We start from the raw sequence: 16,067 nt of genomic DNA, 5'->3' as shown, positions 1-16,067 counted from the left end.
TTGGAACTATGAAGTAAAATGAAACAATTTTGTTTTTGTTTAAACATATCATGTTATAAGCATAGATATTTAGTATAATTATTTAATTCTACCTTCATTAAAAATAAATTTATAATTTTTGTGATAATAATTGTTATCTCAAACCAAGTGATTAGTCTCATCATTACCGCCAAAAAAATTATCTACAAAACATTTCTCATGATAACAGCAATTTTTTCAATGCTTTCAAAAGTAATTCCGATGTTAGTGAATGAAGTCGAGTGACGGGTTTAAAGTTTAGTATATTTTTTATGCATTAAAAAACACTTCCTAAGAATATTATTGCAATTAAAACCCTAAAAATATTTTTTTCCAATTTTATAAATTAAGTTTTATTTTACAGAAAAACAATGAGAATTATTAATAACACCCAAAAAAGCATAAAAAAATGGTAGTTAAAAAACAAAAAGAGGTAATTTCCAATTTTAATGATATTTAAGCATTAAGTTTTGTTATTAAGTACCTATTATTTGAGTTTTTTTTATATAGGTATTTAACAAGTTGTATATATTTTTTTAATTTTATAATTTTAAAATTATGTACCCTCTGTTAAAAAGGTCAACAATTTTTTTATTTACTTAAATTTGATTAAATTAATTTTAAAATTAAAATTTTTAAAAGTACTATTTCTGTATGTACTTTAATTTAATTGATTCTTAGCTGTTACTAGACATTAATTTTTGACCTTTGAGGACTTTGTAACATGTATTTCTTATTTATTTAAAAGCTATTCAATGAAAAATAAATAGAAGGTCTTTACTATTCACATAAACTATGCAAAGATTTATGTTTTTGTAGTCCAATGATTTTTAAGCTTAAAATACTAGATATGAAGAATGTCAAAATATTTTAAGTCACCTTGATCTATTTAAATATTACATTGCAAATCTACTTTTAGTATTAAAATATGATACAAGAATAACATTTGTTTTATTTTTAAATTATCTAGAAATGCACATTCAACAATATATTTTTGATAGTGTCAGAATAAGAAAATTTGAAATTAGAAACGTCTCATAAATGACTAAATAGAATTGATATTTTTAGAAAATTAATGAGTAAGAAATCGTACATATTTTCTGTAAAATGTTCAATACCTACTGATTTATTCGTAAATTGTTATCAAAATACAATATAAAACAATATATTCTAGGAGAGAAATAATTACAAGAAAGTTTACAATAAATACTTAGTAGTATTTCAATTGGATACGTAAAATAAACTATTAACTTAGGTATATTTATTTTTAAACTTTCAAAATATACATTTATCGCCATAATTAGAAAGAAAATTAAAATTTGAATGTCTAATCATTGAGAAAGAATCATTGAGTGATTATAAACCAATACGAGAAAGCAAAAATAAACAAAAAGCTAGTTATATCTAATCCAGTACTAATTAGGATAATTTTCGTGGAAATACAACAAAATATAAAAATAAATATATTCTAGGAGAAATATTATAAAAGGAATAGAGATTATTGAATCACGAAAATAACACATAAAAGTAGAAAATATTAAAATCACCCTACTCATAATCTCATAGTAAAATATAATTGAAATATCATTTAACAACTATTGATTATAGAAAGTCGATCTATAATCAATGCTATAATAAAACATCAAATCTTTACAAGAAAATAAAAGTAAAGATATAAAATAAAATAAGTACACTAGAACAATGAGAAAGAGGGAGAAAATTCGAGTCGTATAAGGCGTTATTAACGGTGGGCGCATAAACAATGTAGAAGCGGGTGAGGAACGAGGAGGCGGCGGTAACGACAGCGCTCGCGGAACGTATCGAACCTTCTAGAACGTTCCGTCGGCTATAACGGTAACGGCGCGCCGCCCGGCTTCAGTTTTGCATTGAAGCGATACTAGTGCGACACACGACGAGAGACACTTGTGCTTACTCTGTGCTATCTAACAATAATTCAGTGCAGGCTTTTCAGAATCAAAGTCGACTTTAACACGTCACCGAATCATTGCTACCATTATACGTTCGTTTCGCATAAGATCTATAAATGCATGATGTGTGCGGTGAGACGAGATGCGCATACGAAATGCAGAATACGATCATACGGATCGGTATCGACCTAGGCACCACTGCTACTCTGCGTGGGCGTCTGCAACACGAAGAAGTAGGGTAATCGCCAACGATCAGAAACAGGACCACGCCGAGTTATTGGCGTTCACGGACACGGAACGGTTGATCGAGACGGAGCAAGAACCAGGTGGCGATGAACCTGGTGAACACCGTGTCGACGCCAAACGTTGATCGGACGTCGGTTTGACGGAGAAGACACAGCGGACATGAAACAAGTGCCGTTCAAAGTGGTGAACGACTGCGGAAAGTTCAAAGGTCCAGGTTGAATTCAAAGGCGAGCGGAAAGTGTTCGCGCCGGAAGAAATAAGTTCGATGGTGCTGACTGTACTAATGTATAAAGCGCGGAAGTCGTACTGGAGCCGTAGCGTGACGGGACGCGGTGATCACGGTGCCGGCGCTTCAACGATTCGCAGAGACAGGCGACGAAGGTCGCGGGCGCGATAGCTCGGGCTGAGCGTGATGCGGATAATCAACGAACGACATGGCGCGGCCTGGCGTACGGCCTGGACAAGAACCTGAAGGCGAGGAACGTGTTGATATTCGATCTGGGCGGCGGTACGTTCGACGTGTCAGTTCTGACGATGAGGGTTCGATATTCGAAGTGAAATCGACGGCTGGACGCACTGCGGCGAAGACCGACAACCGTCTGGAGCATCTGGCCGAAGAGTTCAGAGAAGTTCAAAAGACGTGTAGCACCGAGGCGCTGAGACGGTGCCGGACGGCCGCCGAGCGGGCAAGAGAACGTTGTCGTCCAGCTCGGAGGCGACCATCGAGATCGACGCCTGATGGAAGGCGTAGATTTCTACACGCGTCTCCTGGGCCGTTTCGAGAGTTGGCGCGGACCCACGATCGACCCTACAACCGGTGGAAAAGGCTTGGCCGACGCCAAGTGGACAAGGAGACATCCAGACATCGTGCTGGTGGGCGGTTCGACGAGATCGATCCAGAGTCTGCTGCAAAACTTTCTGCGGCAAACCTCTCAACCTGTCCATCAACCCGGACGAAGCGTGGCATCGGCGCAGCGGTGCAGGCGGCCATCTTGAGCGGCGACGAGCTCCGCGATCAAGACGTGCTGCTCGTGGACGTCACGCCCTGTCGCTGGGCATCGAGACCGCGGGCGGGTGATGACGAAAATCGTCGAGCGCCCACCATCCTGCAAACAAACGCAAACGTTCACGACGCGACAACCAACCGGCCGTCACCATCCAGGTGTTCAAGGAAGAGCCATGACCACAAAACAATCTGTTGGGAACGTTCGACTGACCGGCATACCCGGCGCCCAGGGTGTGCCCAGATCAGGTGACTTTCGACATGGACGCCAACGGCATATTGAACGTACGGCCAAGGACAACTCCGGCCGCTCCAAGAACATCGTTACTAGAACGACAAGGGTCGACTGTCTCAAGCCGAAATCGATCGTATGCTCAGCGAGGCGGAACGTTATAAGAAGAAGACGAACGGCAAAAGGCCAAGATCGCGGCCAAGAACCAGTTGGAGAGCTGCATGTTCGGCGTGAAACAAGCGTTGGACGAGGCCGGCGACAAGTTGACCGAATCGAAGAACGCCGCCAAACAAGGAATGCGACGCGGTCAAGTTCAGTGGTTGGACAACAATCAGTTGGCGGACAAGAAGAGTACAGTACAAACTGAAGGAGATCTCAGAGTTGTTCTGCTCTCGAGTGAGATACACGGCGGTGGACAACCCGGCGGCGCGGCTCCTGGTGCCCAAGGTTTCCCGGGTGCTAGAGGAGGACCTACCGTCGAAAGTCGATTAATTATTTTACTACATTCCATCTCGTGAATCTGTAAATACTACTGTAAAGTATATCCTAGAATTTGATTCTCAGTTGTGTATAAGATTGCTGACCTATTAGATATAGACGATATAGTTGTTAAGTCGAGACTGATTATTTATTGTAATGTTATGTTTGTTTTTATAAAATATATTTATTAGCTGTACAGCAATTATAAATGCGTTGTTTTTATTTATTCCTAAACGTGCTCTACAATGACTTGATTGATACACACTGCAGTACCTAGAGTATGCATGTTGTGACAGTACGGTATTGTTTTTATTCAAGGTTTAGTGTAGTGTATTTGATAAGTCTTGAAATAATAGTTTTACATGGGACTTCAAAGTTAGTCTTGAACGAGATACATTAATTTGTATTTACATAAGATATGTAGGTTACTTGAAAAGAAAATAGCTTGTTATAATAATAATTATAATAATTTTCATTATTGTCTATTGTAGTAAATTTAAATTTCAATACTTCATATGCATCGTATAAATACATAAATATATTTGTGGTTTATATATGTATACATACTCACCTTATAATTATTTGGAAAATTTGTTTTGTATAAAATTAAAATAATAATTGTGAAGTGAACAAGTTTCTGTCTAAAATTATCAGATAATCATTTTTATTAGAATATCGTAACTCAATTTTTACCAATATGTAGAAATATTTATTTTGTAAAAATTAGATCTATTCTTTATTCTTATGACTGTATAGGCAGTAATTACTAACAAGACCAAAATTTAACTAAATTTAGTATTATGATTTGTCTTAACTTACTTCAATGAAGTTTGCGTATAAATAATAAAAATTAAAAACATTTGCATATAATAATCTTAATTAAATATCATATTATATTTATTAATATTGGTCTGTTTTTTAAATCAATATCTAGAATAAAAAACAAAAACAAATGGTAATTACATATTTGAAAATTTTAATTAAATACAAAATTGAAAAATTGAAACAATAAAAAAAGTATGCAATATCATACTGTCAGAGGTTTAAATACTGTATCTTCAATAAGGTTTAACAAATCAATGACATTTGGTCTGGCTTTCACATCTTTTATCAAACATAACTTCATTGTTTGCATAAGTACTGACGGTATACCTTTTGTAAATACTCTACTATGACTAGGAAAATTAATATTTTCTTTAGATTCAGCTATGGATTGCAACTTTTGCCAGGTGTTTGTCAAATGTGAATATGGAGTCTTACCATAAATTAAGCTATACAATATACATCCTAATGACCATACATCTGACTTTTGGTTTATCTGTAAAAAAATCAATTTTTTTTAAAAAATATATTTTCCTTTGGTGTTATCTATATGTATAGGATGACGTCTCACTTTATGTCCTTCAAAATTAGAGCCTCCACTTCTAATACATTCTGGACTCATATAGTTCCATGTTCCAGTAGTTACATCTTTCAATACACTAGTCATGTCACCTTGTATTTTTGATGCAATACCAAAATCTATTAATTTTAAACGACCACTGACTAAAAGGAAATTTGCAGGTTTAAGATCTGAATGAATTACACCTATTGAAAAACAAAAAAAAAATTAATCAAACTTAAAATTCTTATTGCATAATTGTAAGAAATTTTTTTTTTTTTGATTTTATGATGAATGTTAATTAATTGATTTCCTATACATTTTTTATAGGTATATTCATTCTTCATATGATTATTAAATTTAAAACTTTAATACATTTCTTTTTTCTTTTTTAAAGGTTGTTCAAATTATTATTAAATGGTAAACAATTAAAAATGGATTAAATGACAGACTTGGATTATATGCATTTTTTCATGTCTTAGTATTAATTAATAATTAATTATTAAAAATAATAAAATAAAATATCTATGTATAAAACATAATAAATATTATTTTTTTATTATTTGTATAATATTTCTGAATTTAATATTAAAAATGTACTACGTTTACGATTATAAAATATCCCACTAATTACATAAACATATATTTTTATTGTATCTAAGAAAATGTATTATTGTCTTATTAGTACTACAAAATTTAAGTTATTATTATTTATTTATGATTATAATTATTTACCTTTAGCGTGTACCTCACTAACAGTGGTTAACATTTCTGTCCAATAGTACATAATCATGTGAACTGACATATGTTTAGTACTACGTATAAGTTTTGAAAGATCTGTATCACCTTTTTCCATTACCATGTAAAGAATCTTTTCTTTGATGGAATATTGACTGAAAGAATTAATTTGTATGTGGTTATTTAAATTTAATTTAGATGATAAATTACAGATACTAATTATTAGAGATAAAAATAAATATATTCACAAATCATTATCTACCTGTCAAATAAATGTATAACATTTTCACAATCTTGCAAGTTTTGTAACAAACTGACTTCATTTAAGTATCCTTTAGCTATAACATTTTCAACTTCAGATAAGTCTACTTTTTTTATTGCCATTACTTGATTAGTTTCTGGATGTAATACCTAATCAAATGAGACAAGTAATTTAATAAAATATAAACAAAAAAGATATTGATAAGATACCTCATAAACAATACTAGATCCACCATGTCCCAATGTATTAAGTATACTATATTTGATTCCTTTAACAGATATAAAGTTTTCATTGGCACATTTAATACATAAACTAGTTGACAAATTTGTTGATAGTTTAAGATCTTCCTCTTGAACAAATACATCAGCAGTAGGACAAGTAGAAGACTGAGCACAGACAACTAAATTATTACATTTAACAATAGGAGTTACTTCTGGTATGGAACGTTTAGGATGATCATCTAAAGGTTGGCATTCTAACTGTTTTGTTAATAAGGAAGAATCGATTAAAGAATTAGAACTGTTTATATCAAAAGAAAAATATGATGATTTTGGTATAGAAGTTGTTTCTCTGACACTATGATACAAACTAGTATCACAATTAGATTTTGTTGTTTCAAGTGAAGTATAACATGTATCATTTATTGCTACTGGTAATTTATTTGTAATTTCTTTATCGTTTTCTTTAACGGTAATTGAACATGAATCTGTATTAATATTACTTTGAGGCTGTATAATAGATTCTGGACTTTTCAATTTTTCTTTTAATCGTTCTGGTAAATTTTCTTTGTTATTATATAATGACCGTTTGGTACTTAATGGAAGAGTCGGTTTGAAATTTATTTTACGAACAGTATTCCTGTTTAAATTTGTAAATGTATCACTTGGAGTTTCCATACTACTATGAATTTGAGCTTTAGTTGCTGGACGAACAAACGGAGTATCTTGAACTAAATCAAGTTTTTCAAAACTATTAACTAATTTTTTAGGTGTCTGTACTTGAAATGAACTTCGCAAATCTGCATCTGCTGTTTTATTTTGAAATAATGCTTGGTTATCATTACTATGTTTTAAAGATCTGGTTTTTTGCCCCAAACGACTAAAATAAATAATTTTATTACAATTAATAATTACTTATGATCTAAGTGACCAGTTTACAAATTAATAGAAATTAAATTGTATTATAAAACTTAAATTGTACATAATTATTCTAAATTAAGTACTTAGAAATAAGTTTTGATAATAATTATAAATATTCAATAGGCTAGTATGTTGACTGTCAACACATATTTTAAAAAGGAGGGTTAGCACTTGACAATAAAGGAATCTAAAATATAGTAATTTACATGATATTTATACTTAGTTTAAAATTCAATTAATTTTTTCTAATTGGTATTTTTGAAAATGATCATTATATTATATTTTTAAACATAATTTGTTTACCAAAACTAAAATATTAAAATTAAACTTTATACTTTGTTTCAAATAAGTAACCACAGCTAGTGACCAATTTTTGTCTAGTTCAGTTAACTATACCCATCTATGAAATTGGTATTTATAAGTAGCTTTTGCTTCTGACAATCAGGCCAAAATTGCTTTACTATATTAATCTTAGTAAAATGCAAGCTAGATGGTAGTTAGAATAGTAAAATAATGCTCCTAGGAGCATATATTTGGTGTATGTTAGCCACATTCATTGCCATTGCTAAAGACTGAAGCCTCATCATTTGTGATTACTTTTACTTGATACAAACTATTAATGTTATTTTACTTATTACACAATTTAGTCAATTAATTAGGTATATAACACAAATATTTTTAAATTAATTATAATAACAATCTATAAAAAATGAATCACTACATAAAGTATGTGTTTAAAGATAATGTATAGGTACCTATTTATAATTTACATATTAATAAATAATTGTATAATCTGCAACATGTTAATGTACTGAGGAAAAATATATTTTTGAAAATTCAATAAATCAGCTAAAACTAATATAAGATTATTTGATATATAAGACTGGAATAATAATATATTTAAATATTCAATAAATACGTACTAGTAACATACCTAGTAATTGGTTTTCTTGGCCTAGAATATTTTAGTTGTAATAAGGGACATGTAACATAATTGTCAGTTTCTCCATCGTTTTCTTCGGTATTATTGTAGAATTTTGACCCCATATTACGATTCATTATAATCAATTGAAAAAATTATGTTCACATAAATAATTTCATATAAAATCTGTGAAATAATTATAAACATTTAGAAAAAATAAATGATCATACTATCATAGTTACTGAATAGAAATAGTTGAAAAATAAGAATTAACTATTAAGAAGTATACGATGTTTAAAGGTAACAATAATATTATATTATAAAATATTTATACATAAATACATAACATCAGTGAGTGATAAATGATAAATTTTTTAACTAAAGAGTTAAGAGTTTTGCTATAATTATTAATTTATTAATGAAAAATATGAGCATGGTCATAAGATTAGTATTGTATGATAACATTATTATGAGAATTTAATGCATTAATACTTGGTAGTTAGTGGATTTTACCACTGAATAAATACCTAGACGAAATAAAATTAGATTTTCATCAATTCTGTTATGAAATGTTGCCACTTTTACACTTCTATAATTCTCGTTAACACAAAATCAGAAAATATGTAGGTATTCCAATAATAACATTATTTTTTGTACACTATGGTCACTCTGCAAAACCCGGCAAATTTAAACTGAAAATAATAAAATATATCAATAATATAATATTATAACATAATATAGTATATGTTCTTTAATATCTGAGATTAAAAATAGTAGATATCGTGTTCATTATAAGTATCTATTTTTGATAATGCAGTATTCATCATTCACGTATGTTTTATAAAATTAAAATAAAAAAGAAATTAGCATAAAATACACTATAATATTATATCAAAAATGTGTTATTATTAATAGTTATAATTATTATTGAATTAAAAAGAAAAAAAATTATATTTTACTATTTAAGTTTTTAAACTGTAAAATAAGTACCTAATTTTAAATTGTGAGTAGAACGATAAATGTATTGGTTTTACAAAAATGTTTTTGGTTTAAATTTAATCTTTTAAAACAGTGAAAATACTTCAATCTTTAAATTTGAATATGTTTTCTGGTACAATATTGGATTTAGTGATAATTTGAAGAGATCAAAAGTAAAATATTCTCAGTAATTTTTCTCAAAATAATTAGGAAACGTACAACAAAAATACTGGGGGGGGGACTTTATATGTGATTTGGTTCATGGTATAAATAGCTGAAACTAATCAACATTATATTGTGTAAAATTGTTTAAAAAATAAATATATATATATATATATATATATCATAGAAATAACTATTGAAATTTATAAATTTAAATAGTTATTTCGGACATTCAGAATCTTCAGTAGTTTACTGTTATAGTTTTACTCTTACCTACTTATAAGATTTGAATAGTTTTACTATTAGGAGTTAGGACATTAGGTTTAAATAATTTTACTTTTCAATTCTAATAGTTTTTTAACTAGATTTAATAATTTTAGTACCTACATATTGTATTCTAATAGTAATCCGGATCTTTTCCGCTATCAATGGTAATTGGGTGTAAGACGTAAGAGTAGAATCCCCTTTATAAAGTGTAATATAATCGCTCGCTAGGTACGTCTACCGGCTCTACTTACTACAATTTATACTACTTCAACCGCGTCATCTTCAGCGATTTTCTTGGTGATGGGGCTAGGAATAGTCTACCGAATCCATGTAACCTTGTTAGGTATTGACGTACTGTTATAGGTAGAATGTGTGGTTTGTCTGTGAAGTTTTGATTACGGAAAATTGAGAGACGACTGGCAGATAACGGATAAGTTTTAGTTATTACTCTGTATTATATATATATTTTAAAAATATTAAATTATATTACAGTGTTGTATAATACATATTTTTGAAGTGGATTAACTATAAAAAAAAGTAAAATATAGCTAATATAAGAACATAATTAATGTTATTATTTTACAATAGAATATATTTTAAATATTAATTATTAATATGTTATTACTTATTATCAATATATGTTATAAAAATGATGTTAATATATTGTAATAATAATAGAGGCACAGATTTATTTTTATTATAGCCATTTAGTTTTATGCGCAATGCTTATTTTATTTCCATGTTTTTGCATCTTTAAATGAGGACAAGGTAAAAGCCACAACAATTAATTATTTAAAATTATAATATTATATCATGTAAATTATAAATTATAAAATGTAGTGGATATTACATAACTAAAATATGAAGACAATTACTAATTTTTTAATTGTTGGCTGTTAGCTGTTTATTAAATTTGTAAACTAAGATGTGGTTTATACCATAGGCGTGCGTACAGGGGTGCCAGGCGTACTTGAGTACCCCTCGACCTGTAATTGGGGCTCTAAAATTTAAGTCCTATATCATATATATAGGTCCGTATTTTAACTGATGTTAGAATACAAATGTAATTTTTTTGAAATATGTAATAAAAAAATAATTATGTCTCGGTATATAAAAAATAGTATAAAGTAAAATATTTTAAATTTGTATGGAAAAAACTAGATGTTAAGTTATTGATTACCAAAGTATAAACAATAAATAAATATTGCAACTATCTTAGAAATATCAAATAGATAGTTATTAGATATTTAGATCCAAGGAAATATATAACATGGTTCTAGTAATAAATTATATACCGTTGATTAATATGTGATAATATAATTTCGTGGTACGATTAGCAACCATCATTTTACATTTTTACAGGTTAAAGATTTATTTTTACATTTTGCGAAATAGAAAATAAATGCAACAAACTGATATATGCAGTTATTTGTGTTAAATTATAATTATAAACATGGAACTACCTATTATGAGTTGACTGTTTATTATTTTACTAAATTAAAATATTAATCACGATTCACGAGTTCTACAATGATCCATGTCTACTGAGCTGATATTATTAGTATTGTTACATTAAGTTTTTTTTTTTTTTTTAAATAAAATTATGTCATCGAAAAGCGGTTCTCAAAGACGGAAAGAAAAAAAACAATTTGGGACTGAAGAAAATACGAAGTTGTTTTGATAAATTTATTCTATCCAGAACAAATCGTAAGTAAATAACAGTAATAGCATTGATTATAGAATATTAATATTTTAGTATATTCTAAAATTAATGAGGTAATGTTGAAGTCATATAGATACTATTAAATACTAAATGTTAACAAAACTAAAATAATATAATTATTGTACTTTTTTTCTACTATTGTCTATTATAAATTATTTATTATTATTGAATTGAAAAGGGAGGTACCTAAAAAGAAACGAATAAACAAATAACAATCTAAATAATTTGAATTATGAACAAAATATATAATTTAAAAATAATACAAAAATATATAAACATTATGAAAATTTAAGTAAAAAATATAAATAATAATTATTAAAACAATAAATGGTTAAGTAGAAACTAGTAGTTGCAATATACTTTTAACACTATTAAGTTTTAAGTTTGTATTTTATTATTTTAAATTATATTAAATAAGTGCAACAAAAATTATAATCTCAAATCAATATTTTTATTAATAAATTGTACATCATATAGTTAAGTCAGTGACAATATAAGAGATTTATAGTAACATAATTGTTTTATAGCTAAAATGTGATGCGTAGAACCTAATAGGTACTAATAGATGTTGGGAAAAATAGATAATTATTTAAATAAATATGTATTCGAATAAAAAAACTATTCGAATGATTTTTTTACAATTATTCGAATAATTTTCAACTATGATTATTTAAATAAAAAATTATTAGACTAAATTTCAAAAACAGTTATACGAATAATTTTTGGTTATTTTATTTGATTAAACATTGTTTATAATCAAATCATTTTTTTAGATGTAGCTATTGTCGTATGTAATTATCGTACTGTAACAATACTATTAAAAGTATGTTACGCGATACTCGTATATTAAATATAAAATCTACATTACGGTCAACTGTTGATTAATACAATTATATTAATTCACATGCATAATTGGGAAGTAACTTTCTTCTATTGATAGATATTTGTTTATTTAAAATATTTTTTATACTTTTTTGATAATAAAATAATTCACAATCGTGTAACTTAAAATACAATGCCAACTATTTTTTATAAATGTGCTTGTTTTTAATTACCGATCTTATGTTTACCAAGATAAAATAAACGAAAATTATTCAAATTTCTGTTTGAAATTTAGTCGAATAATTTTTTATTCAAATAATCATAATTTAAAATTATTTAAATACATTTTTATCCGAATAATTGTAAAAAAATCTTTCGAATAACGCCTAACTCTGATTACTGAGAGAGTATTAGAAATTTAGGTATTTGGTATTTATATATAATTTAATAAAATATTATAGACTATAGTTTAAATAAGAAATTAAATAATTAGTAACTTTAATTAACTAAACTTAAATACGATAGAAAAAAATTGGGCAAGTAGGTAACCACTTACCGCTCTGATGTACAGTAGATGTTGAGAATTATTTTGTAATCATTGTCCATTGAGTAGGTTAGTGTAAATTGTAATGGATGTAATGAATTTTTTTTGTTCTTCCAAATTATTTAGAAAAATATTAACATGTTTCAATTTACTATATCAGAATATATGTTGAAGTGTAAGATTCAAATATTTTTTTATGAAGTATTAAATAAAATGTCTTTAAATAATAATAATAATACACACCATTGTAAAATATATACTAAATTAGTTCATTTATCGCTCAACTTAATGAAAAGGGGTCTAGAGGTCCCATAGACAAGTATTAATTTTAAGAAGTGAAAAAATTAATTAACTTAATAAAAAATACAAAAATTATTGAAGAATTATAAAAAATTCATAAATGCATACTAAATTAAATTTTTTTAACATTATTAAGAAAAAAAATGGAAAGAGATCTAGAATACCAATATGTAAATATATTAAGCAATTATGGTCGTTCTATAAACATTTTTAATTACTATATTATATTACACATTTTCGTGTTGTAAATTGACGAATTTTATGAAAACCTAAATTTCGAACTTCAATAAAAATAAATTGTAATGTATTTTTGATATTTTTTAAATTTCTTTAATATAATTTCTTTTTTCTTTTCTTTAAGTTTAAGAATTTTGTTTTAAATTTTCGAAATTTTTAGTGATTAAACTTTTTATTAAGATTTAAAAAAAACTTAAAGAATTAAAAAATAACAAATGTTAAAAAAAATGTCAATATTTAAATATGTTTATGAGCTTAATATAGATAAAACATCTAAGAAAATTAAGTGCAGAGATATAATATGATAGTGATTGAGGTTTTTAAATTGTACAATAATTGAGTGAAATTTTTCTATAAAGATAAGGGAAAATATAACTAGTGTCAGTGGAGCATAAATTTAAATGAAAAGGTGTAGAAACAGAATTTTATTTTTGGACCCACTCACTTATATCACTAACTATTGCATTCAATCGTCTATATTTTTCACGTATACAACATATTATAAATTATACATACATAATATGGTTAATTATATACTTTAATCGGTGTGGTGGATACTAAACCTAATGGTTGGCATGGATGTCACCGAAAGTTGAATATTGGGTGTGTAAAACAAACCAATTAACATTTTTTTTTTTACATGGGTTAAAATGTTTTTAGTTAAGATATCAATTGCTTTATTTTTCGTCAAACTTTTTCTTGAAGATTGAACAGATGGCTCCGGCGCTATCGATCAAAGTGAATAGTGAGTAAATAAATAATAATTAAATACACGGGTAACTATTTTTGTGATCTTTCGTGAAATCGTGTCTCATTTAGAAGATATTACTGAACACATCTTGTGAATAAAACCATAGACATTTTTTTCTTTATAGATGCCATTTCTCATTCGAACCATATTTAATTTCATAACTATAAGCTTATAATACATTAATTAAAGATTTAAGCTAACATAGTAAGTCCTATCGCCAAAGTGTAAGTTTTGAACTTGATGCCCGGCACAGATGGCGGCACGGGTATATAAGTACGAAACGTTTACAGAGGGATGATGAGGCCGCGCACGCGCCCTTCATACCCTCTGACCACGTTGTTTGGTATTTGGCCGCCACCGCGACAGTTCCGTGTGTCACGCGCTACGTTGACCGACAGTTGCGGTGCGTTTCGTTTGCGATATTTGTATTTCATTTCGTGTTTCATAATTTTTTTTTCATCGAAAACATTAAATATTTAAAAAATTTTTATGTCCTTTTTCGCGACCCGCGCCTGTAAATGTTCCGTTCGTGCCCCGAAGGTTCGCTGTTCGTTTAAATAACCGGGAATTAAATTTGTGCGTGTGCGCTGGTGCGTCTATAGCAAAAACAATGATTAGAAAATCCACGTGAGTTGAAAAAAATTGTACATAAAATTAAAGCAATTTGTTATTCAGTATGAATGTTTATCGTATACTCTAGTCAATATATGATTGTGATTTATCATTCACCTTAGGAATATCAAAATTATAAAGGGATCAAACCGCGTGCTTCAAAGTACATAATTATAGTTATAATTATATTTTACGAGTGAAAATGATATTTTTCGTAGGGATTTTGATACAGTGGTAGCCGGTATAATATGACGATGGAACTGTTTTATTTTTCCCAACATGACATATTATTCGTTTCTCATTTTTTATATTTTATTATAGAAAAATAAAAAAGGAACACAACGGTTCAGTTATGTTATATGACGTATTATAAAATGCCAACATTGTATAGTGTGTGTGTGTGTCTACTTTGGAACGACTCCAACAGTACAAAAGGACACGCGAAAAGTTTTAAGGGAAATATTGGCAAGACGTGCCAGTTTCTCGACTTTGCGCGATAAGATTGTTCTCATGAAGTTTCTTTTTTTTTCTACACCCACTGGTCGAAAACTTAAATTTATTTATTAAAATACAAACAAGGTATAGGTTGTAAAAACAAAAAAATAACTTGATGACAGTAATGTTCATATTTGTAGTCAAACTTCGAAATACGTCTTTTATAATTTGTAATAATATCTGTTCTAAAATTACTATAAGTTTAAACGGTGATATTAAAATAGTTAGAAATTTATAGATATTATATATTTTTGTTTGTGTAAGGAAGTATTTAATATGTAAATAAATAAAAAAAAAAACAAAATACATAAACCTATAAAAATTAGGGTTGGATCCAGAGCTATATCTCTTCTACGGAAGGAGGAAAGCATTCATTAAAATGTACACAACACAAATGTTTAGCTTGTGTATTCTTAAAAATTATATTAGTAACGAATATATCACTTGCGCTTAATCATCATTCAGAGATGGTGTAAATGTCTTTTATATATAAGAAAACACAAATAAATAAAAGCATCTCAATTGTTTAAATTTCTTCAATTTTTATGTTTCTTGCATATTTTATTTATTAAAAAATGTCCAGGATTTTCAATAAATCCATTCATATAAATTTTATTGATTTTATTAACTTATTTTCAATGTATTTAATTACTTTTATAACTAAATTATATTAGATAAAATATTTCTATAAAAAACGTGGAATTATATATGTTTGTGGTGTCCGCTTGGAGAGAGAATGGGCTTTGGTCACCAGGTTCGATGGTTCGATCTCTGATAAGAATTTATGCGGATCTTAAAGATCGCTTCAACATATTGAAAAATTAAAA

At 28.3% G+C, this 16,067-nt stretch overlaps 2 protein-coding genes and 1 pseudogene across 3 annotated transcripts in view; 2 read left to right on the top strand and 1 right to left on the bottom strand.

Moving 5' to 3' along the window:
- Positions 1-2,101: 2,101 nt before the first annotated feature.
- Positions 2,102-3,945, top strand: LOC112598660 (annotated as a pseudogene).
- Positions 3,946-4,818: 873 nt separating this feature from the next.
- LOC112598647 (dual specificity protein kinase TTK-like) lies at positions 4,819-8,632 on the bottom strand. The gene is made up of 7 exons (XM_025345171.1): positions 8,362-8,632; positions 6,498-7,386; positions 6,289-6,437; positions 6,024-6,181; positions 5,301-5,494; positions 4,941-5,225; positions 4,819-4,837 (listed from the first exon to the last, which is right to left on the bottom strand). The coding sequence occupies exons 1-7, from the start codon at positions 8,484-8,486 to the stop codon at positions 4,826-4,828; spliced, it is 1,812 nt and encodes a 603-aa protein (XP_025200956.1). The 5' UTR covers positions 8,487-8,632; the 3' UTR covers positions 4,819-4,825.
- A 5,885-nt stretch (positions 8,633-14,517) lies between these two features.
- The window catches only part of LOC112598669 (discoidin domain-containing receptor 2-like), a 258,298-nt gene continuing 256,748 nt past the window's right edge, over positions 14,518-16,067 (top strand). For both annotated transcript variants that reach the window (XM_025345197.1, XM_025345198.1), the window contains exon 1: positions 14,518-14,760. The gene's annotated coding sequence lies outside the window, so the exon portion shown is untranslated. The remainder of the gene's footprint in view (positions 14,761-16,067) is intronic.

This window comes from Melanaphis sacchari, unplaced genomic scaffold, assembly GCF_002803265.2.
Source record: "Melanaphis sacchari strain LSU unplaced genomic scaffold, SCAv2.0 Contig49_pilon_pilon, whole genome shotgun sequence".
In the NCBI taxonomy this organism is placed as follows: Eukaryota; Metazoa; Arthropoda; class Insecta; order Hemiptera; family Aphididae; genus Melanaphis; species Melanaphis sacchari.
Note: the sequence above shows the minus strand (reverse complement) of the source record. Positions and strands in the feature narration are given on the sequence as shown.

What these genes read in the sequence shown, in the direction of transcription:
- LOC112598647 (XM_025345171.1), bottom strand. Translation starts at nt 8,486, where the DNA reads ATGAATCGTAATATGGGGTCAAAATTCTACAATAATACCGAAGAAAAC. An exon ending in CCAAGAAAACCAATTACTAG is followed by an intron (nt 7,387 to 8,361) that starts GTATGTTACTAG and finishes TATTTATTTTAG; the next exon opens with TCGTTTGGGGCAAAAAACCA. An exon ending in GTTATACATTTATTTGACAG is followed by an intron (nt 6,182 to 6,288) that starts GTAGATAATGAT and finishes TAATTCTTTCAG; the next exon opens with TCAATATTCCATCAAAGAAA.